At 37.0% G+C, this 27980-nt stretch overlaps 1 protein-coding gene across 2 annotated transcripts; it reads left to right on the top strand.

The window, feature by feature from the left end:
* The first annotated feature begins 291 nt into the window (after window positions 1–291).
* LOC101675241 (cell surface glycoprotein CD200 receptor 1-like) lies at window positions 292–21390 on the top strand. Of its 2 annotated transcripts, XM_045088380.1 has the most exons (7): window positions 292–367; window positions 10477–10536; window positions 13489–13803; window positions 13924–14172; window positions 18942–19047; window positions 19580–19621; window positions 20320–21390. In XM_045088380.1, the coding sequence occupies exons 1-6, from the start codon at window positions 307–309 to the stop codon at window positions 19587–19589; spliced, it is 801 nt and encodes a 266-aa protein (XP_044944315.1). In that variant the 5' UTR covers window positions 292–306; the 3' UTR covers window positions 19590–19621; window positions 20320–21390. The 2 variants fall into 2 exon arrangements, with proteins under 2 accessions (XP_044944315.1, XP_044944314.1); XM_045088379.1 differs by lacking the exons at window positions 19580–19621; window positions 20320–21390 and having other exon boundaries at window positions 18942–19542.
* The last annotated feature ends 6590 nt before the right edge of the window (window positions 21391–27980 follow it).

Below are 27980 nucleotides of genomic sequence, written 5' to 3'. Positions count from 1 at the left end.
AAGGGCTATTGACAGAGAAGGAACAAGAAAGAAAATTTTGAATAGTGTAATGGTCTTACCTTGGTTTTGGAGGTCATTATCTGAATTCATGCATATGTAAAAATTCATCAAGCTTTACACTAAATATTTTTGCATTTTTACATATGTAATTTATGTTTCCTGAAATGCTACTTTCTAAATAAATTGTGTGTTACTTCAGCACTGTGGAAGAACCAATGAATCATTAGTATTGGCTTTTTGGTTTATCGCTCAACAAAACTCAGTGAGATTTCCTGTCCTTGGCCAGTCGGCAGCTAACCACTTTAAATGCATACTCTGGGGACTTCAGCTTTGAGGGTACTGATGTCCGTCAACATCCTGGTATCTGGTAAGTCTGATGCTGTGATATTTTTTAGCAAAATGTAATGTATTTTGAAGTGCCAAGATTGCTCTTTAGCCACTCATGAAATGTGTTCTAATTTCTTCTAGTAGCAGTGATAAATTTGTATATTATCTGGAAAACCTTCATATTTACCTTATGTCATTCATACACTGACTAGTTGTCTAGATCAGCCCAGGGAAATACTGGGGATCCTGGAATGGAGTGAAACTGAACTTGTGTAACTAGACAAAATGTAGTGTTTCCTCTAGTTTCTTGGTTTGTATTTTTTTGTCTCCATGAAATCTTGTTTTTTGAACCTTATATTTATTAATGTATAATTATTTTTTTCTCCTTTGATATTTCTAATATTTCTAGCACACAGGTTAAGAAGGAAATCCTGTTTCTTTTTGGGGTTGTTAAGTTTTAAAATAGGGACAAAAAGTGAATGGGTAATTTTGTTTAAGAAAATGAGGGTCAGAGAATATAAGAATATATAAATGGTTATTCAAAGTTAATAATTTCAAGTTCACACCAGAACACTTTATATGATGGATCTTATCCTGAAACATGAACAGGTAGAAGAAATGAGTAGAGCGACTGAATTTAGAGCAGTCATAGGCAGGTGAAAATAAGGTTGAATCCATTCTGTGTTTCCTTGCCATCATTCCAAAGAAGTTCCAAAACATTCTGAGAAAGCCTGGCTTCCACATTTCCATATTATGTCTAGTTATGAGAGAAGAGAACCAGTTCTTAGGAGAAAGAAAATTGGAAATCTAAGGCGAGGAAAAGGTGAAAGAAATTGGGAGGAGCGGGGAACACTTGGGGAGAACTCGAAAGACAAGGAATAACAGATTTGACTCATGACAAGTGCTAGAGAAATATTTAGACATGGCAGGAAATAGATGGCAACAAAAGGATGTAATTGAAAAGAGTGTCATTAAAACCTGTTAATGTCTATTTCTGGGCTCTCTATTGTTTCATAGATCAATGTGTCAGTTTTTGTGCCAGTACCGTATTGTCTTGATGATGACAGCTTTGTAATAGAGCTTGAATACAGGCAATGTGATGCCCCCAGATTTGTTTTTCTTTTTCAATATTTCTTTAGCAATTTGAGGTCTTTTCTGGTTCCATACAAATTTTAGGATTGTTTGTTCTACCACTTCGAAAAATGCTGATGGTATTTTGATTGGGATGACATTGAATGTATAGATTGTTTTGGGCAGCATAGACATTCTAACCATGTTTGTTCTTCCGATTCATGAGCATGGAATGTTTTCCTATCTTTTTGTGTCTTCTTCAGTTTCTTTCACGAGTGTTCTGCAGTTCTTTGAATATGGATCCTTACCTCATTGGTTATGTTTATTCTAGGGTATCTTATGGATTTTGGTGCTATTGCAAATGGAATTGATTCTCTAATTTCCCTTTCTACAGTTTCATTGTTAGTGTATAAGAAAGCAACTGATTTCTGTGCACTGATTTTGTATACTGCCATATTACCAAATTGCTGTATGAGTTCTAGTAATTTGGGGATGGAGTCTTTTGGGCTTTCCACATAAAGTATCATGTCATCTGGGAAGAGAGTTTGACTTCTTTGCCAATTTGAATACCTTATCCTTCTTTTTGTTGTCCGATTGCTGTTGCTAACACTTCTGTACTATGTTGAACAACAGTGGTGAGAGTGGACATCCCTGTTGTGTTCCTGAAGCCAACATTTCTTTCAAGTCAAGTCCACTGGAATCAACTGACCTCAATTTTTGTTTGTTTGAGAAAGACTTCCATTTCTCCATCCCTTTAGAAGGGAAGGTAATTTTCTAGGGTACAGAATTCTAGTGTGGTGAGGTCTTTTCCTATTAACATTTTTAAAAATTAATTTTTTTAGTAAAAAACAGTGTCCCTATTTCTACAGAGAAGTTTAAAGTATTGAGTTTACATTTTTCTTTTATCTTTGTCTTTTTTTTTTAATGTAGAGTCGACACACAATGTTAAATATTTTATTTCATTCTTTTTTCTTGTCTGATTTCCTAGGAGAAGTTGGATATAATTCTCATCTTTGTTCCTCTATAAGATATTTTGTTTTTCTGGCTTTTCTCACAATTTTTTCTTTATCTTTGATTTTCTGTAGTTTCAATTAATATCACAGGTCTAAGATTTTCCTGGCATTTATTCTGCTTGGTATTCTCGAACCTTCCTAGAACTTTGGTTTGGTATCTGAGTAACTTAAGGAAAATCTCAGTCATTTCTTCAGATATTTCTAGTCTTCCTTTCTCTCTTTCTTTTCCTTCTGATTTTTTCATTACATGTGTTTACATGTTTTCATAGTGGTCCCATAGTCCTTGGATATGCTGTGTTTTGTTGTTGTTGTTGTTGTTGTTTGTTTGTTTTACTGTGTGTGTGTGTCCTCTTTGCTTTTCAGTTTTGGAGGTTTCTATTGATATACTCTCTAGCTTAGAGATTCTTTCCTCAGCCATATCCCATCTATAAATAAGCTCATCAAAGACATTCTTCATTTCTACTACAGTATTTTTGATTTAATTCTGTCAACTTTGCCTCATGTATTTTGAAGCTCTTATTAGGTATATGGGCATATCTTGTTTTATTGTGTTTCATTTTAATGCACTTCACAGACATTGTGGTTTTAGTAAATGAAGGTTTGTGGCAACCCTGCATGGAGGGTATTAGCAAAATTTTTTCAACAGCCTTTGTTCATTTTGTCTCGTTGTGTTACATTTTGGCAATTCTTGCAATATTTGAAACTTTACTATTATATTACATTTTGTGCGGTGATCTATGATCAGTGGTCTTTAATATTGCTATTGTAATTGTTTCACCATGTCACTAACCATGCCCATAGAAGTTGGTGAACTTAAGTTATATTTGTGTGTGTTATGGTTCTTCGACTGACTCTCCCTCTCTCTCTCTGTCCCTTTCCTTGGGCCTCCCTCTTCCCTAGGACACAACAATGTTGAAATTAGGCCAATTGATAACCTCATAATGACCCCTAAATATTCAAGTGAAAGGACGAGTCATATACTTCTCACTAAATCAAAAGTTAGAAGTGATTAAGCTTTGTGAAGAAGACATGTTGAAAATCGAAATAGACCAAAAGCTATTTGTGTGTCTTGTGCCAAGTATTTAGCCAGGTTGTGAATGTGAAGGAAAAATTCTTGAAGGAAATCAAAAACACTACTCAAGTGAATACACTAATGATAAGAAAGTGAAAGAGCCTTATTGCTAATAAGGAGAAAGTTTCAGTGGCCTGGAAAGAAGACCAACATTTCCCTAAACCAAAGCCTAATCTAGACCACGGCACTTATTTTCTTTGATGCTGTGGAGGTGGAGAGAGCTGAAGAAGCTGCAAAAGAAAAATGGGAAGCCAGCAGGGGTTAGTTCATGAGGTTTAAGGAAAGAAGCCATTTCCATGGCTTCACGGTAAGGCATGGTAAAGCAGGTAAAGCAGGATATGTCGATGTAGAAGCTATAACAAGTTCACCAGAAGATCTAGCTGAGATAATTTATAAAGGCAACTACACTAAACAACAGATTTTTTTTTTAATGGAGATAAAACTGCTTTGTATTGGAAGAAGATGTCATCTAGGACTTTCTGAAATTCTCCCTTTCTCATATCATTTATGTTTGTTCTTCATCCTAGTTTTGCAGTTTAAGAAAGTAGACAATGAGTAAGTTGAACTCTGTTGTGTTCTTTTAATCTGCCTAGGGCTTTTGGGAGGACAGGTGGGACATATATATTTGTTCTTTTATTTCTTTAAACGTTCTCAACACATTTAATTTATACCCTATATTCAATAATTCCAAACTCTGAAGTTCTGAATCTTTTTTTTTAAAGATTTTATTTATTTATTTGACATAGAGATTAAGAGTCACTTATGGTTTGTCTCCCTCCCAATCCCATCTTGTTTCATTGATTCTTCTCGTACCCACTTAAGCCCCCATGTTGCATCACCACTTCCTCATATCAGGGAGATCATATGACAGTTGTCTTTCGCTGCTTGACTTATTTCGCTAAGCATGATACACTCTAGTTCCATCCATGTTGTCGCGAATGGCAAGATTTCATTTCTTTTGATGGCTGCATAGAGAGAGATCAGGCAGAGATAGGTAGGCAGAGAGGCAGGCAAGGTTGGGTGGAAAGAAGACTCCCTGCTGAGCAGAGAGCCTGATGCGGGGCTCGATCCCAGGACCCTGAGATCATGACCTGAGCTGAAGGCAGAGGCTTTAACTCACTGAGCCACACAGGCGCCCTTGAAGTTCTGAATCTTATTCATCTCTTTAAGAAAAAGAGAGGGCAGCCAATAAAAAGAACATTATCCAGGAGCACCTGGGTCACAGAGTCAGTTAAGCATCTGACTCTTGGTTCTGGCTCAGGTCATGATCTCTCTGTGGTGGGATTGAGCCCCATGTTGGGCTATGTATTCCGTATGGGATCTGTTTCAGATTATTTCTCTCTCCCCCTCTTCTCCCCCCACCCCAACAGAAAGATTTAAAAAAATCTTTTAAAAAGTACATTATCTGATTTTATGGTTTCTTGTTTTTTCCTGGTTTTTAAATTTTGGAATGTGGCTCACAATTGTGTTGGTTTGAGTCTGAGAACTGGTTTGAGTATAAAAACGTGGTGAAAGATCATCATCTTCCGTTATGGCAACTAACGTAAGTCTTTACTCACTGCTGTGGATTGAATGCCAAAATTCATATGTTGGAACCTATTCTCCATGTTATTTGGAGGTGGAAGTTTTAGGAAGTAATTAGGTCATAATGGTGAAGTTTCCAGATTAGGACACTTATAAGAAGAGAGCCAGGTGAGCTTTCTTTTTCTCTCTCTCCCTTTGGCCCTCCCATGTGAGAATATAGTGAGAAGGTTGCTATCTACAAGCCAGGAAGTGGGCTATCACTGGACAACATATCTGCCACTGCTTTCATTTTCAACTTCTCAGCCTCTAGAACTGTGAGAAAAAATGCTTGTTATCTAAGCCACTCTATGGTGTTTTTGTTGCAGCAGGCAAAACTAAGATACTCATTTACCCTTGATTTGATTATATAGGGCAAACCATACCCATAAATGGCAGGATTTCAGAATTCTGTCTGTTTTTGTGGGGTTGAGAGAAGACACATAATCGTAAGACTTCCACCCTGAAGGATCCAGGAGGATGGAGAAAGTGTGCCTCTTGAAGAACAATCTGAGAGACCCCCTAGAATCTCTAGTTGGGCTAGAGTGAAGATTTTTTCTGAAGCAGCCAATCAGTAAAGACTGGGGGAAGGGGTGGAATGACAGCTTCTACAACTGTGAAGACACTAACAGTGTAAATCTTCCAAAGGATCAAGGAAACATGATACCACTCAAGGAACAAAATAAAGCTCCAGTGCCTCATCTCAAAGAAATAGAGATCTGTATGTCTGACAAAGAATTACAAAATAGTCTACTCAAAGAAGCTCAGTGAGCTACAAGAAAACACAGATAGACAATTAAACAAACTCTAGAAAAGAACACATGAACAAAAGGAAACTTCAAGGAAGAGATAGAAATCATGACAAAGAACCAAACACAAATTCTGGAGCTGAATAATACAATGACTGCACTGAAAAATTCAATAGAGAACTTCAGCAACGTATTTGTCAAGTAGAAGAGAGAATTAGTGAACATAAAGACATAGCTTGAGGGTGCCTGGGTGGCTCAGTTGGTTGGGCATCTATCTTTGGCTCAGATCATGATCCCAGGATCCTGGGACCAAGTCCTGTGGTGAGCTCCCTGCTCCCTGGGGGAGCCTGCTTCTCCCTCTGCCTCTGCTTCTCTCTCCCTACTCTGTCATGCATGAATAAATAAATAAAATGCTAAAAAAATGACATAATTTGAAACCAGCTACTAAGAGATGAAAAGCAAACAAACTAAAAGAATGGAAGTGAGTGAAGAAAGTCTGTAGGTCTTATGAAATACCAACAAACAAAATAACATAGGCATGGGAGCCCCAGATAAACATAAAAGAGAAAGGAGCAGAAAACTAATTTAAAGTAAAAACAAGAGACAACTTCCCAGTAGTGCATTGGCAGGGTCATAGGGAAATTCTATTTTTAATTTCTTGAGGAATCTCCACACTGTTCTCCAAAGAGGCTGCACCAACTTGCATTCCCACCAACAATGTAAGAGCGTTCTCCTTTCTCCACATCCTCTCCAACACATGCTGTTTCCTGTCTGGCTAATTCTGGCCATTCTAACTGGTGTAAGGTGATATCTCAATGTAGTTTTAATTTGAATCTCCCTGATGGCTAGTGATGGTAAACATTTTTTCATGTGTCTGATACCCATTTGTATGTCTTCATTGGAGAATTGTCTGTCCATATCTTCTGCCCATTTTTTGATATGATTGTCTGTTTTGTGTGTGTTGAGTTTGAGGAGTTCATTATAGATCCTGGATATCAACCTTTTGTCTGTACTGTCATTTGCAAATATCTTCTCCCATTCCGTGGGTTGCCTCTTTGTTTTGTTGACTGTTTCCTTTGCTGTGCAGAAGCTTTTGATTTTGATGAAGTCCCAAACATTTATTTTTGCTTTTGTTTCCTTTGTCTTTGGAGACATATCTTGAAAGAAGTTGCTGTGGCTGATATTGAAGAGATTACTGCCTATTCTCCTCTAGGATTCTGATGGATTCCTGTCTCACATTGAGGTTTTTTATCCATTTTGAGTTTATCTTTGTGTATGGTGTAAGAGAATTGTCGAGTTTCATTCTTCTACATATAGCTGTCCAGGTTTCCCAGCACCATTTATTGACGAGACTGTCTTTTCCACTGTATATTTTTTCCTGTTTTGTCGAAGATTATTTGCCCATAGAGTTGAGGGTCCATATTTGGGCTCTCTACTCTGTTCCACTGGTCTATGTGTCTGTTTTTATGCCAGTACCATGCTGTCTTGGTGATCGCAGCTTTGTAGTAAAGCTTGAAATCAGGTAACGTGATGCCCCCCATTTTATTTTTGTTTTTCAACATTTCCTTAGCGATTCGGGGTCTCTTCTGATTCCATACAAATTTTAGGATTATTTGCTCCAGCTCTTCCCTGTGGGGAATGAACATTCAGATCCATGAAGCTCAAAGAACTTGACTGACCTAAAGAAATCTTCGCTGAGGGGTGCCTGAGTAGCTCAGTCAGTTAAGTGTCTGCCTTCAGCTAGGTCATGATCTCAGGGTCCTGGGACTCTGCTTCTCCTTCTCCCTCTGCTACTCCCCCTGCTTGTTTTCTCTCTCTCTCTCAAATATATAAAAAAATCTTACATTACCCCTAACAACAACAACAACAACAACAAATCTTCACGGATAAACATTATACTCAAATGGAAATGAGAGACTTGAATGAAGGAGGGGAAAGGTGACTGGTCACCTATAAAGGAGCCCCATAAAACTAGCATGTTTGTCAGCAGATATTTTGCAGACCAGGAGAGTGGGGTGGTAAATTCAAAGTACTGAAAAAAAAAATCCTGTCATGGAAGAATACTTTACTTGGCAAACCAGACATAAAGGTGAGATGAAGAATTTCCTAGAAAAAAACAAAGTAAATGGACTTCATCAGTACTAGATTTGCTTAAAATTAATTCTAAAGAGAGCTTTTCAAATTGTTATGAGAGGATGCTAATCAGCATAATGAAGACATATAGACAATAAAACACACTAATAAAATCAAATTTATAATTGAATTCAGAATAGTCTAATATTGTAATGGGCAAATATAAAACTGAATTCAGAATAGTCTAATACTGTAATGGTGGTACATAATTCACTTTTTACTCTAGTACAAATGCTAAAAAGAAAAGCATTAAAAACAATTATAGCTATAATAATCTGTTAGTGATTACACAAACTAAAAATATGTAAATTGTAACATTAATAAAAATTGGGGAGAGGAGAAGTAAAAGTATTCAGTATTATATGCAAGGCACTAAGTTATAATTGGCTTAAAATAAGTCCAAGGTATTTTTATAAAAAATTATTTATTTAAGAGAAAGAGAGAAAACATGAGCTGGGAGAGGGGCAGAGGGAGAGGGAGAGAGAATATCAAGCAAATTTCCCTCTGATTGTGGAACAAGACACAGGGCTCAATCTCAGGATCCCAATATCATGACCTAAGCCAAATCTTGATTTGGATGCTTAACTGACTGACCCACTCAGGCATCCTTATTCCAAGATGTTTTATGTAAGTCTCACAGTAACTACGAAGAAAAACATCTGGTAAATACACAAAAGATATAGAAAAAGAAATCAAAGCACACCACTACAAAAAAACTAGCAAATCACAAAGGAACAGAAAGAGAGGAAGAAAATAATAAAGGGACTTCAAAGCAGTGAGAAAACAAAGAACAAAATGGGTGCTAAGTACATAGCTACCACTTATCTTAATATAAACAGACTAAGTACTCCAATCAAAAGGTACATAATGTCTGAACAGATGAAATAATGAGTCAACAATATGCTACCTGTAAGAGACTGGCTTTAGCTGTGTGGATACACTAGGCTGAAAGTGAAGGGATGCAAGAAGGTGTTCAATGCAAATGAAAACCAAAAGAGAGTAGAGATAGCCATATATATACATAAGAGAAAAGAGACTTTAAGTCAAAAACTGTAACTAATGGCAAAGAATGTCATTTTCTAATGGTAAAGGAATAGATTCATCAAGAGGATATAACACTTGTAAATATTTATGCATCCAACATTGGAGCACCTAAATATGTAGAGCAGATAGTAAAAGAACTGAAGGAGAAATAGACAACAATATAGGGTTGTAGGGAACTGTAATACCCCACACTGAAAAATGGATAGATCATTCTGACATAAAATCACTAAAGAAGTAGTGCACTTGAACAAAACCATAGACCCAGTGGCCCAACAGACATGTACAGAACATTCCTTCCAACAACAGCAGAACACATTCTTCTCATGCACACACAGATTATTCCACAGAATAAATCAGAGTTTCAAAAAAAAGTTTCTACAAAAATTACTTCAATACAGAATTTTTCAGAACCTGGATTTGAAGTATATTAGGAGTACTTTGATTCCCAGAAAACTTGGTAGAACCTAAGTGAAGGAATGCTTGTGGATCTCAGGAACTATGGAATTAGAAACGAGTGAGGTGAGGAGTATCATTCTCTTTCTGCTTCTGGTTCATTCTTCCCAAGATGAGTGTATTAATCAGTTCCTCAGAGAAACAGAATAACAGAGAGAGAGAGAGATGGGGAGAGAGAAAGGAAGGAGGATGGAGGAGGAATTGAGGAGGAGAAAAAAAAGAGATTGATTTTAAAGAATTGACTCACATGATTGCAGAGGCTTGGAAAGTCCAGAATCTGCAGGGTGGGCCAGAGCTAGAGACCCAGAGAGCACAGAAGTTTGAGTCTGAAGGCAATATGCTATAGAACTCACTTTCCCAGGAGGCCACTCTTTTTTCACTAGAGGCCTTCGACTGATTGGACAAAGCCCACTCACATATGGAGGGTAATTTACTTTACTGAAAGTCTACTCATTTAAATATTAATCTTACTTAAAAAATTACTTTCACAGAAACCTCTAGAATATTGTTTAACTGAATACATGGGAACCATGTCCAAGCCAGGTTGACACATAAAATTAGCAGTCACAGTAGGAAAAATGGGGTAAAAAGGAATGAACTATTCTTCTCAAACTGGTTCCAAATTTTCCTGAAAGCAATCTCATTTGTGAAGCTGGGTGAGGCCCACCACTGGATTAAACAACTTTAATCCTGGGGATGGCACCTGGAGAAAGCACTACTCAGCCTGGCTCATAATGGGCCAAACCAGTGGCTAGGAAAGAAGTGGAAGCAGGGTTACCTTGGAGAAAATGGTGGTCAAGTATACAGCATAGTGTCCCATCAATGGGAAATCACTGATTAAGAAATTATAACGTAATTTTAAGTGTTAACGTGGTTTTTTCCACTTAAGGATGGAATAATTTCTAATTTTCATTTTGCAATGTTTTTTATGGAATTAGTTATAGTTAACTGATGTTCTATCATGATATGTGTAAGATTTGTGGATACATACTGGCTTGTGCTCCTTTTAAGCACCTAACATTGATTTTTTTACTTTTCTCTGAATATTTTCTAGCCTCAACATTCAGTTCATCTGTGAAAGGCAAGCAGAGAAGTCTCACACTTCCTGCAGAAGGTAAAGTGATTTTTAATTTTTTATAGAGACCAGTACTAAAGGGGAGAAGAGTGGAACTTCTTTAGAAATATATCTGATGGGGGCACTTGGATGGCTCAGTGGGTTAAAGCCTTTGCCTTTGGTTCAGGTAATGGTCTCAGGGTCCTGGGATCGAGCCCCGTGTTGGGCTCTTTGCTCGGTGGGGAGCCTCCTTCCCCCTTTCACTCTGCCTGCCTCTCTGCCTAATTGTGATCTCTGTCTGTCAAATAAATAAAATCTTAAAAAACAAAAAAAAAAAACCATGTCTGATGGGCTGGTCAGGGGGCCAGCCTTGAGCCCAGTTGAAGAGTGTGGTGAACTGAATGCTGCAATGTGGGGGACCCCGTCCTCCTCCCCCAAGGCAGTTCAATTCCATGTGAAGATTTTGGAGTTATCTCTCTATCACGCTCTGTGCCAGGTTTTGTGGGGAACACAGAGATGAACAAGGTGAGCTACACTGCCAGAGCATCCTAAGGGGCTCAGTTTTGTGGGGAGCCCAGAAATAAACACAGATGCCATATAAAGTAGGGGAGATAAGCCTTCACATCAAGTGTGCTGGGAATGTAGAGGAGGGAGCGTGAGCACCAAGGTTCTGGGAAGGCATCACGGAGGAAGCAGCATGTGAATTAGCTCTTAAAGGAAGAGGAACATTTTCATAGACAGAAGTGCTGTGCAGGCATCCCAGACTGCAAGGACCAGAGGGAAGACCTAGTTATTCAGTCATGCTTGCTGTTTCCTTTCTGAAGTGTGGGGGCGACAGAGGGGTGATAAAATTGCCAAGGTGAGTCAATTTGAAAAAGAGGAATTTCAAAGCCAGCACAAAGACATGCCAGTGTTGTCTTCAGGCAGTGAGAGATCTCTGAAGGGTGTCAGAGTGGAGGGGATCACCCCTGTGTTACAGAATCCTGGACCTGGCTGCAAGGTAAGGTGAGAGCTGAGGAGAGGAGAGTTTCGAGACAGAGAAGATGGTAGGAGCCTTCTGTAGTAACCCAGGTGTGGTGATGGGGTCTTAAAGTAGGGTATGGCAGTGAGAAGAGAAAGGAAAAGGGATTGTCTGTGTGCAGAAGGCGGCAGGAGACTGGAGGGGAGTCAGAGACACAGGATGCAGCAACGCTGGGACATCGCTGCTGTTCTGGAGCAAATATGAGAATCTACCTGCTACCCCTCTGTGAAGGGGGAGGGGAAGTCACCATAGCTGATCACAGGGCTGTGTGGAGATTATATTTGTTGGACAAGGGCCAACCCATTGAGTGTGGGGGAGGGACTGGGCATTGGCAAATTATCACAACAGGTATGAAAAGAGGAAGAAGAGGATTAGGAAAAGGTGAATAACAGGAATCAGGTAAGAAGTCGCATTGAGAGTGAAGGAGGAATGCTGGAGGGTCACAGAGCAGAGCATGGAGAAAGAGCAGAGACTACGCATGGTGTGTGGGATCCTCACTGATGGAGCTCCTTCACAGGAGATGGTGCTCTTGTTAAAATGCATATGTTTGATTGATCAGCTCATAGGTTCCTTTAAAATAATAGAGCCAGATCTTGAGAATAAGTATCAGTCAAAATATAAAAGCTGAAGATTGCTCACAAGCTGAAGTGCAAACAGAGAACACACTCAACCTGCTTCTCACCAGCCTCTTCTCTTTCTGGGTTCATCTTCTGCATCCTGCCCTTGAGCACCTGTGTGCTCACCCACACTCACCTCTAGCTGATCTTCAAGCCCCTGTGTTGCTGCTCACCTCTAAGCCTTGACCAAATTGCAGGTTCTGTGTTCATGAAGTAGGGACACACTTGCAGTGGGGGAAGGAACATGGATTCAAGTGCCTCTTAGGTCTGCTCTAAAATCCATCCCCACTTGCTTCCTATAGCTGTGGGATCTTGATTTGGCTGTGAAATTCAAGGGCTCGAGTCCATCACAGAAGAGGCAAATGAACCAAAGGAGAGGAGAGACCACACATGCACAGTTTAGCATTAGGAACTCCATCCACATAACAGCTTTGCTCCATCTCAGCTGGCTCTGCTCCTATTAAGGTGATGAGCTCGCTGCCATTCACCGGGGTTGCAGGTATGTTGTACCTGATGAACCCTCTCTCAGCAAAGCCAGTCATGGATGCATTATGAGTGTTTATGGGAGAGCTGGAGCTTCTAGATTGGAGAATAATTGTAGATTTCAGAATTAATTTTTTACACTGAAGGTGGGCAAAAGCAGTAACCTTCTTCATTTAATCCTCATAATTAGGTTGAACATAAATAAGATCTGTAAACAAAGTTCACAGTAGGACTGTTTGGCAGTCCATGAATAGGAAGGAAGGAAGGAAGGAAGGTGGGTTCGTTGATTTTACTGACTTTGTGAATCTCCAAATAAAGAGTAGTTTATGAAAGTACAATTTGTTCAACCTGAATGTCATCCTATAGTTTTTATTTGGGTTTTTCCAAAGAGGTACCCTTTGGTAGAGGCATTTCATTCTGATACTACTGATTTATTGTCTCTGATAAAAACTTAGGAGGATAAAAGCACATCACCAATTTTTCCACTTTCTGTGGAAGGAGCATGAGTTATAAGATAAGTCTAATAGTTTCTTAGACTGAAGGATTAGATGTAGATGACTTTGTCCTTTAATTTTTATTGTGTTTTCTTATTTGTTTTCAATAAAATTCCTGATGCTATTTTAAGCCCTTAAACTATTTTTCACACATAAAATAAATGTAGCTTATCTAATAATACAAATACAGGAGAAAAACAAGTTCATCTTTGGATTAGGTTATGCACATTTTGTACATGTTTAATTTTTTTTATGTAACCGTAGTGTTTTGGAATAGGATGACCAGCAAAGTCATGCGTTAGTACACTTTATGTACTAATATGTAGTAGAAAATGTAGCACTTGAAGTGTTTTTAATCCAGGTTTTCTTTCATCATTCTCCTTGTGTGTGTGTCCAGCTAACTCTTCTCTGTCCGTACTTGTGGATACAAAGGCTGTGCTCCTTTGTCCTCCTGACAACCCCACAGCTTTGGTGGTAACATGGACAATAATCCCCAGAGACCAGTCTCCCTGCACTAGAGTCCACAGGAAAGACAACAATGAGACCAGTGTAAGAAACTGTACTGATGCGAGAATATCCTGGGAGTCCAGACCTGATCAGAATCCTGCCCTTCAGATTGACCCCGTGGCCCTCACTCATGATGGATATTACAGGTGTGAAGTGGCTGCAGCTGATGGGAATTTCGGTCATACATATTACCTCCGAGTGTTAGGTAAGGAGCATGACATATTGTGCTATGTCACATATCCAGATCTGGGATTGAATCAGATGTGTCTCTGTATTCCATACCCCATGTGTTAAGCCTGAAGCATTTTCCCCTGTGTCTCTGCAGTACCCCCCAAGGTGACCCTGTTTCGAGGCAGCAATGGAACCATCGTGTGCAGGGCAGCTGCAGGGAAGCCATCTGCACAGATCTTCTGGACCCCAGAGGGAGATTGTCACACTGAGGAAGAACCGCTGGGCAATGGTACAGTGACCGTCCAGAGTACATGCCACTGGGAGGGCCGCCAGGTGTCTAATGTGTCCTGCTCTGTCTCCCATGTGACTGGCAACAAGAGTCTGTCCTTAGAGCTGGAAACAGGTTAGTAATTCCAGTGTTTGCTTGTATGTTCATTCTTTCAGGGAAGTTATAGAAGAATAAAAAGGAGAGTGTGGAGAATTTCACTCTAGCATAGTCTCCCCACACTCTTTCTTATGTCTTTCTTCTCCATCATTAAGAGTTATAACCAGAAGCATGACACAGAAATTTGTTTTCAAGAAGCCAGATTTTAGAATGAAGTTTATTATTTAATAAAGTAAAATGAAAAATAATTTAATAATTTCGCATCCGCTGTATACAAGCAGTAAGTTGGCTTGGGTAGTGTAGTTTTAAATTAATACTTATGGATTTAGGAGAAGAATAAATTGTATTTTAAAAAAAATCTTTGTGCTTTTAGAAGAAGAATCAAGTCACTCATAAGTTTTCTTTACATATTTTTAGTTTGGTGAGATTTCTCCTCTAGGTTTTTCCTAGAATTTCTTGGCTATATTATAATAACCTCTATGATTGATTTAAACTTTACTCTTTAGTTTCCTTAAAAATATATGTACTTATTGTTAATTGTCACTAAGCTCAGTGACAAAATTAGAAAACTCCTATTAATCTTAATTTTCACATGGTCACATTTATTGGGTAATCCATCAGTTCTATTTCTTTTTTTCTTGTAGACTTCCCTTCTTGAGTTTTACATACTCTTGTTCTAATCTGGTCTCGGTAGTCACTAGACTGCACAACTATGGTCCTGGGCACTCTCTTTCCCACAGTGCTCTGCTTGATTCCATGTCTGTTTATTCTGAGTTCCTTCTGCCTTCCAGACACTTGCTAGTTTTAATCTCTTTGTTTTATGCATGTAGCATTCCGTTACTCTCTGGTAATCTTTGGCTATCCATTAATTTCAAAGTGAACATTCAAAAATGAACTTATTGGAAGATATGTCATCTGTGGGTGGTTCTGTCAGCTAGTTAGCTTCAGTAGGCTAAAAGGAAGTAAATGAAAAAAAGTTTTTAAAATATGGGTTCTTTAGTTATCTGAAATTCTTTTCTCTGAGATTGTCCAGTTTCTGCAGAAAATAGCTCTCCAGTCTATTGTCTTAGAGGAATAAACCTATTAGTGTTATGAGAGCAGGAAATAAGAGGGGAACATGTTTGTGTGTTTGTGTGTGTGTGTGTGTGTGTGTGTGTGTGAGAGAGAGAGAGAGAGAGAGAGAGAGACTGTTCAGAATTCAGACTTTTCTTTAATGTCTCTCTTCAGTCTGGTACTTCCTCTCCACCTTCCATTATATTTGGATCCTTGACTCTGGAATCTCTCCAGTTCACCTTTTCTGGGCAAACCTCCTGTTTCTTGAAGTTTAGGAAGGTGTGGTGACGTGGTGACCTGGCTGCTCAGGGTGGGAGTGGACTTGGCTGCCTATCTTTTCTTAATATAGACCTTCAAAGGAGTTTCCAACTTTTAACTCACACTTTACCCCTCACTTATCCCATTTAATATATTTAGACCTTCTTGTTCTAGAGTCTTTTTGGTGTTCTGTGAACACTAAGATTCTTACTTATTCTACCCCAAATTATTTGCCTTCATCTGTTCATTTTTCACCTAAACACAAGTTGAAAATTTTTATCTGCTCTTCTCATCCATATTCTTCGTCTTTGCAAGTTTTATGGAAAAAATTTTTCTATTGATAATTTAGGGAAGTTTAAGAAGGGAGAAGAGAAAAAACCCATATCTTTAAACCACCATTTTCTAATATCCATTATTAAAGTGATTTTTTAAAAAAAGATTTTGGGAGTATTAACTGAGGAGAGTAATGCTTATGTATGCAATCTGACCACCTGGTATTAGAATATGTTGTCATGTTTATGGATGCTTAGACTTGAAGGGACTGTCTCACTCATTCTCAGCCAGTGCTCGGGTCTCCTCCTGCCTCCTTGCAGGGCAGGTCCTTAGCCTGTGTGGCTATACTTCCAATGAAAGAGAATGTATTAATTTGCAAGATAAGGTTTCAAAACAATACTGTTGATTATAAGTGTAAAAAAATTTTTTTTCAAATAAAAGAGAGAAATGCCATGTTTAAAAAACAAACTTTTGGGGTGCCTGAGTGGCTCGTGGCTTAAAGCCTCTGCCTTTGGCTCAGGTCATGATCCCAGCATCCTGGGCTTTCTGCTCTGCAGGGAGCCTGCTACCTCCTCTCTGCCTGCCTCTCTGCCTACTTGTGATCTCTGTCTGTCAAATAAATAAATAAAATCTTAAAAAAAAAAAACCAAACTGTTGAAAGGATGTGGAGGGAGAGGACATCAGTCAACTAAGCCTCCACTTACCTCTGTCTGCTGCCCTTAGCCCCATTCAGGGTACAGCAGGAGCAAGGTCCTAGACCACTGCCTCTTGAAATGGTTGAAAGATCTAAATGTGAGACAAGAATCCATCAAAATCCTACAGGAGAATACAGATAGCCCCCTCTTTGACCTTGGCTACAGCAACTTCTTGCTGGACATGTCTCCAAGGCAAGGGAAACAAAAGAAAAAATGAACTACTGGGACGTAATCAGGATAAAAGGCTTTTGCACAACAAAGGAAACAGTCAACAAAACTGGAAGACAACTGCCAGAATGGCAGATAATATTTGCAAATGACTTACCAGATGAAAGACTAGTATATAAAGTCTATAAAGAGCTTATGAAACTCAACACCCAAAGAAATAAAAAAATTCAGTGAAGAAATGGGCAGAAGACATGAAAAGATGTTTCTCCAAAAAAGACAAAGAAATGGCCAATGGACACACAAAAAAGTATTCAACATCACTCCGCATCAGGGAAATACAGATCAAAACCGCAATGAGATACCACCTTATATCAGTCAGAATGGCTAAAGTTAACAACACAGGAACCAAGAGATCTTGGTGAGGATGCAGAGAAAGGGTGACCCTCTTACACTGTTGATAAGAATGCACACTGCTGCATCCACTCTGGAAAACAGCATGGAGGTTCCTCAAAAAGTTAAAAATAGAGCTACCCTATGACCCCCCAATTGTATTACTAGGTATTTATCTAAAGGATACAAACATAGCAATTCAAATGGGCATCTGCATCCCAAAGTTTATAGCAGCAATGCCCATAATGGCTCAAGCATGGAAAGAATCCAGATGTCCATCGACAGATGAATGGATAAAGAAGATGTGGCATATATATATGGGGGGGGGGATTACTCAGCCATCATAGAGAATGAAATCTTGCCCCTTGCAACAATGTAGATGGAACTAGAGGGTATTATGTTAAGATAAATAAGTCCGTCAGAAAAAGACAAATACCATATATGATTGCAGTTATATGTGGAATTTAAGAAACAAAACAGATGAACATAGAGGAAGGGAAGGAAAAATAAACCAAGATGAAAACAGCAAGAGGCAAACTATAAGAGACTCAATGCTGGGAAAGAAACTGAGGGTTGCTGGAGGGGAGATAGGTGGGGGAAATGGTGTAACTGGGTTATGGGCATTAAAGAGGGTACATTATGGAACGAACACTTGTGTTATAAGCAACTGATGAATCATTAAATTCTATGCTTAGAACTAATAATACAGTAGATGTTAACTAAGTTGAATTTAAACACACAAGCTGCACCTCTCAAAGCTGGCAATTCCTTTGTTGACATCTCCTTTTATCAGACTGAGCTTGATACTGCCGCCAGAGTTTATAAATGATTGAAAGTTGCTGCCATGCGCTCATGTCAGTTTCAAGGACCTGGAAGAAAGCTGATTTCAGGATTAGGTTGTTTTCCAATTACCTCCTTTACAACTCCCCATTTACTTCTGAATGATGGAGATGAGAAACACCCTGCTGTTAACTGAAAAATCTAGTCTGCATGTCTCTCCTATATGAATTCACTATTCATGAATCCTTAAAGCCACAAAAACTTTACTTAGGATGATGTCTTGCTAAACACCCTAGAATTAGAATTAATAAAGCAATTTTATTATAACAGTGATTTGACCTATTAATGAATCAAAATCTTTAAAATAAAATGACAAAAGTGAACTTCATGAACTCTGGGACATCCTTGAACATATATTTTATTTTGCAGTTATATATATATATAAAATTTATATGATTTGTATTTATATTATATATTTAAATATTCATTTAATGTTATATGTTAATATATGTTAATGTTAATATAAAATACATTTTAAAAGATATATATTAGAATTTATATATATAATATTTAATTTATTTAATTATATATATATTAGAATTTAGTTTTCAGGGCAGTTTTTGGATCATAGCAAAATTGAGTGGAAAGTGCAGAGTTCCCATATTACCCTGCCCCAACACACGCACTGTCTCCCCCTCTCTTTACATCCCCCATGCCACACTGGTACATTTATGAGAATTGATGAACCTAAGTTAACACAACATTACCACTCACAATTTGTGGTTTACATTATGGTTCACTCTAGGTGTGCATCTATGAGTTTTAACAAATGTGGAAGTGGCATCTATCCATCATAGTTTCACTCGGAGCAGTTGCACCTTTCTATAAATTCTTTATGCTCCACTTACTCATCCCTTCCTCCACCCTAACCTCTAGAAACCCTGATCTTTACTCTGTCTTCATAGTTTTGCCTTTTCTAGAATGTCATATACTTGGAAGCATACAGAATGTAGCATTGCTAGATTGGTTTCTTTCACCGAGTGCTATGCATTTAAATTTCCTCCATGTCTTTTCATGGCTTGATAGCTCATTTCTTTTTAGTGCTAAATAATATTTCATTGTCTGGATATACCACAGATTAAACATACCCTTTTGTGTCTATGTTTACAGGTGACCAATTATCACTAAACTTAACTATTTTATATATCACCTCCTCTATTTCGGTTGCCTTGGTCATTGTGGGATCCATTTGGCTTTGGAGAATCGGTTGCTGCAGGTATTCAGTAATGCTTTTTCTTCAGCTTTATTGGGCTAGAAGGGGTAAGGTATATGGAATTGATGGGGTAGAATTAATATGCTAACATCAACTCCCCCATAATCAAGAAGCGTGTCCTAAAGGTGTCATATTTGGACTACTCTAAATGACAAGAGGGTTTTACTTGGTTACTTAGACATATAAGCATAGTGAAATAGGACATTTAGGGCAAGATCTTGGTAGAGACATTGTATGCTAATCTGTATTTGAGAAAAGAATTACAATAATTCATTTTATGTACCAAAAATGATGTGCCACATTTATTTCATGTATTAGGTTTCTGTTGCATAATTCCACTTCCTTTCCCCATATCCAGAATTATCTTGTTTAGGTGTATTAATTGCAGGCAACATTCTATTTCTTGTAGTCCTTTTCCGACTTATAATGATTTCTATATAAAATAAACCACACATCAATAGTATACTTTTTTGTTTTCCCACTTTTCAAAAATGATGTTTATTACATTCACCCCAGCTTATTTTTATTTTTGCAGAAAATGCTAATTAAAAAACAAACCACTTCAGATGTTGAGGAGGTAAGATAACATTAAAAAGTATTTTTGCAAACTTTTAAGACACAAAGTCAAAATATAGCCATGAAATTTATAACTTACATCAATGTTAGTATTTTATAAATATTAGTATTTTAATTAAAAAGCAAAAATTCTAATTTATAATGCTAACACTCAAGTGTACTTGTTTTGTTAATTATATACCATGTACTACTTCTACAAATTCTGAACAATATTGTAATTTCAAGAACTGTATCCTATATAATACATAATATTTGTCAAATTTGGACTGTAACATTTGGAGAAACTGAATTGGTCTTTTCTCTGGCATGAAACCATCTCCAATCCTTGACTTCCTTTTCTCCATACCATCTTCATTTCCCTCTTGTGCTTCCCTCTCCTGTTCCATTATCTCTTATAACCAGTAACTTACCGAGTCTCTGACCTTCTCCATTGAAATACTTCACATATTACTTCATTTTTCTCCATTCCTACTGTCAAGCAAATGCTATCATCTCACGCTGAGACTTAAGTAATCAGTAAATTTTTTGACAAAATCATAGAAAACAGCCTTTTTCTTATATCCATGTAAGCCCAGAGACACAAATATAAGTACTTTTATGAAAACAAAAGCTATGTGTACCTTTGAGTACATAGGTAGTTGATGACTTCTGTTTTTTTTTTTTTTTTTTAATTTGATTTGACTTTAAGTTCTTTCTTAGGGTGAAATGCAGTCTTATGTCAGCTATACAGAGAAGAATACTCCACTCAATGATGCTGTGAGCAAGTGAAGAGGTCTCAGGTGTTACAAAGTGAAGTTGAAAGGCTGTGTCTTTACAGTTCTCATAAGTTACTGGAATCTAACAGCAGGACAAATGAATAAAGGTACAGCAGAGCTACCACTTTGATTTTCTTAGATTTCTAGGATGGAAAACCCGTTTTGAAATTAGCTTTTCAAAGATTCTTTTTTTTCCCCCAAAGATTCTGAGAAGACAGACACATTTTAAAGGGCTTTAATTCATATTCTTATACAACTGAGAAATTTTAGAATGTTAGCTGCTTTTAGCTAGATATTGAAGAATTGATATTCATACAAAGAAAGCAAATGCTCATGATAAAATACTCAAATTTTTCAGTATAGTAGATAATGAAAACTGAGTTTTCTCACGAAAGAACTCTGCAGAAGGAACCATCAACAGCTTTTATATAATCTTCCAGAAAATTTTAGGGTACATATGTCTATACACCCCAGGTATGTATGTACATTTGTGAGTCTATTTACATATATAGCCATGCTTGTCAAGACATGAATGGAAACATACCATGATACTGTTCTGTACTTACTAATAATATAAGTCTTAGAGATCTATATCAACACAAGCAAAGCAGTTTTATTCATTTTAATGATTACAAAGATTCCATTGTATGGTTATGTAATAATTAGTAAACCATAGACCTATTGATAGACATTTAGATTATTTGTTTTGCTATTATAAACAATAACACATAGAATGTTTCTTGTGGGTAGATCTCTTTGTATTTATTTGAGTGTATTTATAAAAATATTCCTAAGTGGAATTACATGGTCAAAGGGGTGCATTTTTATTTTGACTGATATTTCAAATTGTATCAGTTTTCATTCCCATCAACTGTGTTTGAATGTGCCTTTCCATATACTGTTATTTTATTTTCTGTAATTTGACACTTCTTTTTTTTAACAACAAACTAACTAATGTGATGTAACATTATAATAAGAATGTACCAATAAAACCAGATGAATTATACCAATAAAAGCAGATTTATGATTTTCTGTCATGTTTATGAAAAAGAGTAGGACTAAGACAGAGGGAACACACTAGGAGTTAGCTTTCTGAACTTGTTATATTGCTATCGAGGTATTGATAGCTACAGCCTAACAGTTTCTCAGAGGTGATAAATTGAAATTGTGTGTTTTAACGATGTACATTTTACTGTGAGGTATTTAACAAATAACAGATGTTCATTGACTATATAAGCAGATGAATGAATATGCATTGTAAAGAACTTGGGTATCCATAAAATAAGTTCTCTGTGTTAAGATAATTGTGAAGGGATGACATGATTTTCTGTCAATTTTTCTGTGGAATACAGTCTTACAAATGTGTATATTAATTGTTTTTAATCTTATGAAAAATATATCTTATTTATGGAAGCTTATGAAAAGAACCAGTCTGCTTCTCCACTGAAGAAAAAACATTAATTTTTTAATCATGGTAGAAATTAAAACAAAATCCATTTATTTTTCCGTTTTGCCATGTGAAATATTTAAGACAGAGGTTTTGTCACTGTTTTCCTCCCTCCAGACATTTTGGTTATACTAGGCTTTATTGTTAAAAAGATTCTTAGTTTCTTTTGGAGGTAAACTAGTCTCATCACATTGAGCACATAATTATGACCAAACCATTTTGACACCATCTGACTATGCCCCCAAACCAGTCCATTAACCTCCCCTCATATAAATATTATATGAGGGCGCCGCTGGGGGCGGTGGAGCAGGCGGGCGGCGGCGAGGCTGGTGCCCTGGCGCGGGGGCCGCGCGTACTTGAGAAAGAAGGTGGCACGGCCGGGAGCGGGGCCTCGGAGCGCGGCGCGGGCCATGCACGGCTCGAGCGGGCGCAGCTCTGCGGGGCATTTTCTCTCACACCCAGAAAAGTCAAGTCTGGGCCCCGCCTCCCCGCCATGGTCTCTCATATCTGTAAAGCGAGGGCTCGAGGCTGGAGACCGCCCCTTCGAGCAAGCGATGCGCCAGGCTCAGCGCCGCAGGTGCGCGCCGACCGGGCTCCCATCCTGCAGCCTCGGCCTCCAGCAGAGACAGTTCCAGAAAGAAGGTGGCAAGTAGCATCACCTGGGGGCTGCTCCGGGCCAGCGCAGCCAGTAGCCCAAGGCAAAGTAGCGGCCCGGGTGCGCTACCAAGCAGTGCACTACAATAGACATCAAACCATGTCCTTGACTTTTTATTAATTCTTCATCCATCTCTGGGCGGGACGAGGCTCACAGTTAACTGGGTTCAAAAATATATGAACCATGAGAGACAATGGACTCTGAAAAACAATCTGAGGCGTTTGAAGTGGCGGGGGGGGGGGAGGGAGGTTGGGGTACCAGGTGGTGGGTATTAGAGAGGGCACGGCTTGCATGGAGCACTGGGTGTGGTGAAAAAATAATGAATACTGTTATGCTGAAAATAAATAAAAAATAAATTTAAAAAATATGCTTAAATATCGCTGAAAAACAAAAAAGCAAAATTGTGTTTACACCTTATCTTGATAATATATGTCAAAATACCATGTAATAAAGACTTCAAGATAGTTAAATACTAAATTATGATACACAGGAGACAAATGTATTACAATCTTCCACTACAGGGGTGCTAAATGTGGTTGAACCTGAGAATTATGTGGGGAAATAAAAAGTTAGATAGATTACCCAAATCCACTTTAGACCTGCCGAATCAGGAGAAATCTAGAAACTAAAACAGGTGTATCAGGCCAGGAAGTGGAGGCTGAGATGGAGTTAGGAGCAATAAAGGTTATTTGGGAGAGAGGGGTTTTCTGTGTGTAAGATTAAAGGGGCAGGAAGTAGGATAGGGAAGGGAGAGGCTTCAGACCATGACACTGATCTGAATGAGACCTGTGAAAGGAAAGGGAAAGAAGCAGGATACAAGAGCCTCAGATCCAGACATAGAACTGCCAAAGTCTTAGCCAAACCAATGAGAAACCCTGGAGAAAAAAAGACTGCTTCTAAGAAGAATCTTTCATGAACAGAAGTGCAAAACGTTTAATCAATGGCTGGGAATTTTGAGCTGAGACCTCAGCTCAAAAGCTGAAATGGATCCTGAAGGCCTTAGCAACTGGAGGGCATCAGCTGACTGCACTCCTTGCATGTGAATGGTAAGTTCTCTCTTGATGGGAGATCTGAACCCCTTACCTCCATGGCTGCCCAGTCCATCCTTTCACTAGTTAGTATTTGCTGGGTATGTTGTCACCTGTCTCTCTTCAACTTCTATGTGATGCTTAATTTTATTTTTTTATTATTTTTTTTTATTGTGTTATGTTAGTCACCGTACAACACATCATTAGTTGTTGACGTGGTGTTCCATGATTCATTGTGTATAACACCCAGTGTTCAATGCAATCCACGCCCTCCTTAACACCCATCACCAGTCTCACCCATCTGCCCAATCACCCTTCTTTCTAGGTATACCTTTAACAAAGAAACTCTAGCTTTTTAATAGACAGGGTAAAGGTGATTTTTATTAATTATTTGAGAATTTAAACTTTTAATAAGAATTTAAACCATCCACATTTGTTGTGGTCAATTACATGTATTTGGTCATATTTTTACAATTTTAATTTGTATGTCTTGTTTTCTATGTTTACTCTCCATGTTCTGTGTCACCTATTTCTTTCACACTGCTTTGCTAGAGTGGCTAATATTTTTTCTCTTTTTTTTTATTTTACCTCTTGTAGTTCAAAAAAATCCATTGTAGTATACATGTATTAGTGGTTATGCTTTATTTTAGAACACCTAAAAACAGCTCAGTTTTGTTATTATTTTCTCAACAAATTTTTTCTGTCCCTTTTCTCTCTTCTGTCTTTTGGGTATTCCAAATTTAAATATGTAACCAGGGTATTCAAAAAATATATATGTAATCAGGCTTCTTGAAATTGGCCCATAGCTGACTGATACTCCTTTCATGTTAATGTAATCTTTTCTCTCCTTTTATCTTTGCAGAATTTCTATTATCAAGGTCAATATTTTTTCTTTTGCAGTGTATAATCTGCTGTTAGTTCTATTCAGTGTATTTTTCACCTCACATATTGTAGTACTCATCTTTAGAAATCTGATTTTGGTCTATTTAATTCCCTCTGTATGTTGAATAAACCTTTGGAATTTATGGAGGATAGTAATATAATGACTTTTAGTGTCCTTGTCCACTTATCTTTCATCTGTGTCAGTTTTGAGTTGGTTTAATTGAAGGTCTTTTTTCCTCATTGTGAATCGCATTTTCTTGTTTCTTTGAATACCTTGTAATTAAAAATATTTTTTGTAATAATTCATAATATGAAATTGACCATTTTAGCCATTTTTAAGTGTACAGTTCAGTAGTACATTACTACTGTTAAATGTATAGGATTTAGGTAAGTTTTTTATTATATATCATATATTGGGTTAAGAAATTGTGATAATTTTAATATTTATTGTTGTTATATATTTGAAATGATAACATTTATATATTAACATATAATCATTTTTATTTATCCTGATTTTTCTGTGGTTATGTTTTTCCCTTCCTCTTAGACTTACTGAGCATGAAAAGTTCTATTTTTTATTGTACTGGAAATTTCACACTCTAGTTTTATTCTTTTGAGATTCCCCTTCAATATTTATGCTTGAAATCTAGAGCTAATCAATATTACTTTATTCAAAGTGTTAAAATATTTTAGTACATTTTAACTCATATTACTTCATCTTCCATCTAGAGGTTGAGACTTTATAATTTTTTTTTAGAAACCATTCTCCAAACTAGATATTACTATAATGGTTTATAAGAGTTTATCCCTACATTTACCAATTTTGTTTGTTCCGTATTTCTTTCTGAAACGTAGACATTCCTCTTGACATCAGTTTCCTTTTTCCATTCCTCATTTTTAAATTTTGTTCAAGAGTTTATGTAGTGAGGTTCTATATTTATTGGTAATAAGCTGTCAGTTTTTGTTTGTCTAGAAGAAAGGTCTTTAGTTTCTCCTCATTTGTAAAAAGTATATATTTTCTGGATAACTAAATCTAAAGAGTTATTTTCCTTGAGCAGTTTGAAGATATTCCATGTATTTTGGCCTTCATATTTGTTGTTAAGAATTCTAATGTCAGTACAAGTGTTATTGCCTGGTAAGTAATCTGTCTTTTCTTCCTCATTGCTTTTAAGATCATCTCTTTGTCATCAGTGTTTTGTAATTTTACTGCTGTGTACCTAAATATGCATTTCTTTTTATTATTCTGGCTTATGATTTTCTCTGTATCCCAAATTTGGAAATTCTGGATTTTTAAAAATTAATTCAATACTGGAAAACTCTTAGTTATTATCTCCTTTGACATTAGGTTTCATTACTTTTTTAAAAAGCTTTTATTTATTTGTTAGTGAGAGAGAGAGAGAGAGAGAGAGAGAGAGCACAAAAGCTGTGGGAGCAGCAGGCAGAGCAGGCAGAGTAGGCAGAGGGAAAAGCCAGTTCCCCACCGAGCAAGGGGTCCAGTGCGGGACTTAATCCCAGGATACTAGGTTTCATTATTTTTATCTGTTCTCTTCTTCTGGAAATCTAATGAAGTCTTCTCTATCTTCCATGACTCAACATGTTTCATATTTTCTATATCTTTGTCTAGCTATATAGTAGTATTTGTGATATTTTTCAGGTTTCTCTTAGAGATCACAAATTTTTCCTCACTTGTTTCTTATCTACTATTTGGGCTGTTCTTAGCATTTTAACTTTTAACATTAAATTTCATTTCTAAGTTCTACTGAGTTCCTTTAAATCTCTTTTTTAGTTTGAGTATCATTTTGAATTTTTATAAACATGTTAAAAATAACCATTTTCTAAATATTTTAAGTATATATTCTATAAATCTATTTGAATGTTATAATACTTTTATCTTTTTGTAAGTCTGCTTACTTTATTTTTATTTGTCATGTCCTGCTATGAATATTTGCCTTGATGTTCTTTCTGTTGTAATTTTGGATCTTGTACTCATATTTCACTAATTTATATCTGGAATCTTGAGACAGTGATATTTTCCAAAGAGGATTTTCTGCTCTTGGGATCGCTAGTAAGATGAGGATAGTGCATTTTAATTTCTGAGATTAAAGTTGCTTTGATAAAAGCAATATAAATTCAACCCCTAGACCCATGTGAGGGCAGTGTGGTAACACACTCATGGTAGAAAACTTTCCATTGTTCTTATAAAAATAAGAAATAAAGGTATGGCAAGTAATTTCCTCTTCTTTCTTTTCAAATAATAAGTTATTTAAACTTTATTCTGGCCTTTATTCAGAGGAGGGGAATCTCAGTTTCTACTTTCTGCTTTGCCTGGGTCCAGTATTCTTCTGTTTCTTAAATGGGTCTTAAAATCCAGTGTCTATGTTCCTAATATCAGTTTTGATGGTTTGGGTTAAATCAATCTTTACACTCCATGTTTGCTGATTTTCACTTTTGATTCCAGAAATTCTCCTTAATTACTTGTGAGCTTAGTTAAGCATTGAAAATTTATATATACTTAAGCTCTTATTTTTGGTGTTTTGAACTGTAGATTTTTTTTCAGGGTATATGATGAACTGTATTTACAGAAAGAGAAGTCCTAAACAGAACTGAAATCAGATTCTACATTAGATCAAACTTTTCAACAATCAGTTGTTACTAATATGAAGATATGTAAAAGTATAAAACACACTGACAATGGTAAGTATATATTCAAATTCAGACTACCCTAACACTGTAATGCTGGTATGTAAATCACATAATTCTAGTACAAAGATGAATAGATGAAAACATTAAAAGTAAGTATAGCTATGACAATGTTAATGAATACATAAAAAGATGTAAATTATGACATCAAAAACATAAAATGAGGAGCAGTAAAAGAGTATAGTTTTTATATAACTGTAGTGAAGCTGTCATCAACTTAAAATAGACTGGTATAACTATAAGATGTTTTATATAAACCTCATGATAACCATAAAGGAAAGACCTCCAGTAGATTCACAAAAAATAAAGAGAAAGTAACTAAAGTGTATCAGTATAAAAAGTCATCAAATCACAAAGCAATACTGCAAGAGACAAAGAAAAGTACAAAGTATCGACAAAAGGGCTAGAAATCAATAAAAGTACAGTACTCAGTCCTGATTTTTCAGTAATTATTTTAAATGTAAATGGATCAAATTCTCCAATCTGAAGACAGAGAGTGGTCAAATGGACAAAAAAACCAAGATCCAAATCTATGCTACTTATGAGACTCACTTCAGTTTTCAGGACACACATGGCTTGAATGTGATGAGATGGAAAAAGATAATTCCACACAAATGGAAATCAAAAGAGAGCAGGGAAATTATGCTTATATAAAACAAAATAGATTTTAAATCAGAACCTGAACAAGAGACAAAGAAAGTCATTATATCACCATAAAGGGATCAGTTCCTCAAGAAGATATAATAATTGTTGTTGTTGTTGTTTTGAAGACTTTACTTATTTATTTGAGAGAAAAAGCAGAAGAGAGAGCACACACACAGGAGATAGAGCCTGAAAGAGGGTAGGGGGAGAGGAAGAGGGAGAAGCAGACTCCCTCCAGCAGGGAGCCAGAT

The sequence above is a fragment of the Mustela putorius genome, unplaced genomic scaffold (genome assembly GCF_011764305.1).
Source record: "Mustela putorius furo isolate JIRA1106 unplaced genomic scaffold, ASM1176430v1.1 tig00003834_pilon_pilon_pilon, whole genome shotgun sequence".
In the NCBI taxonomy this organism is placed as follows: Eukaryota; Metazoa; Chordata; class Mammalia; order Carnivora; family Mustelidae; genus Mustela; species Mustela putorius.
The sequence above is the reverse complement of the archived record's forward strand: the minus strand, read 5'-3'. Positions and strand labels throughout refer to the sequence as shown.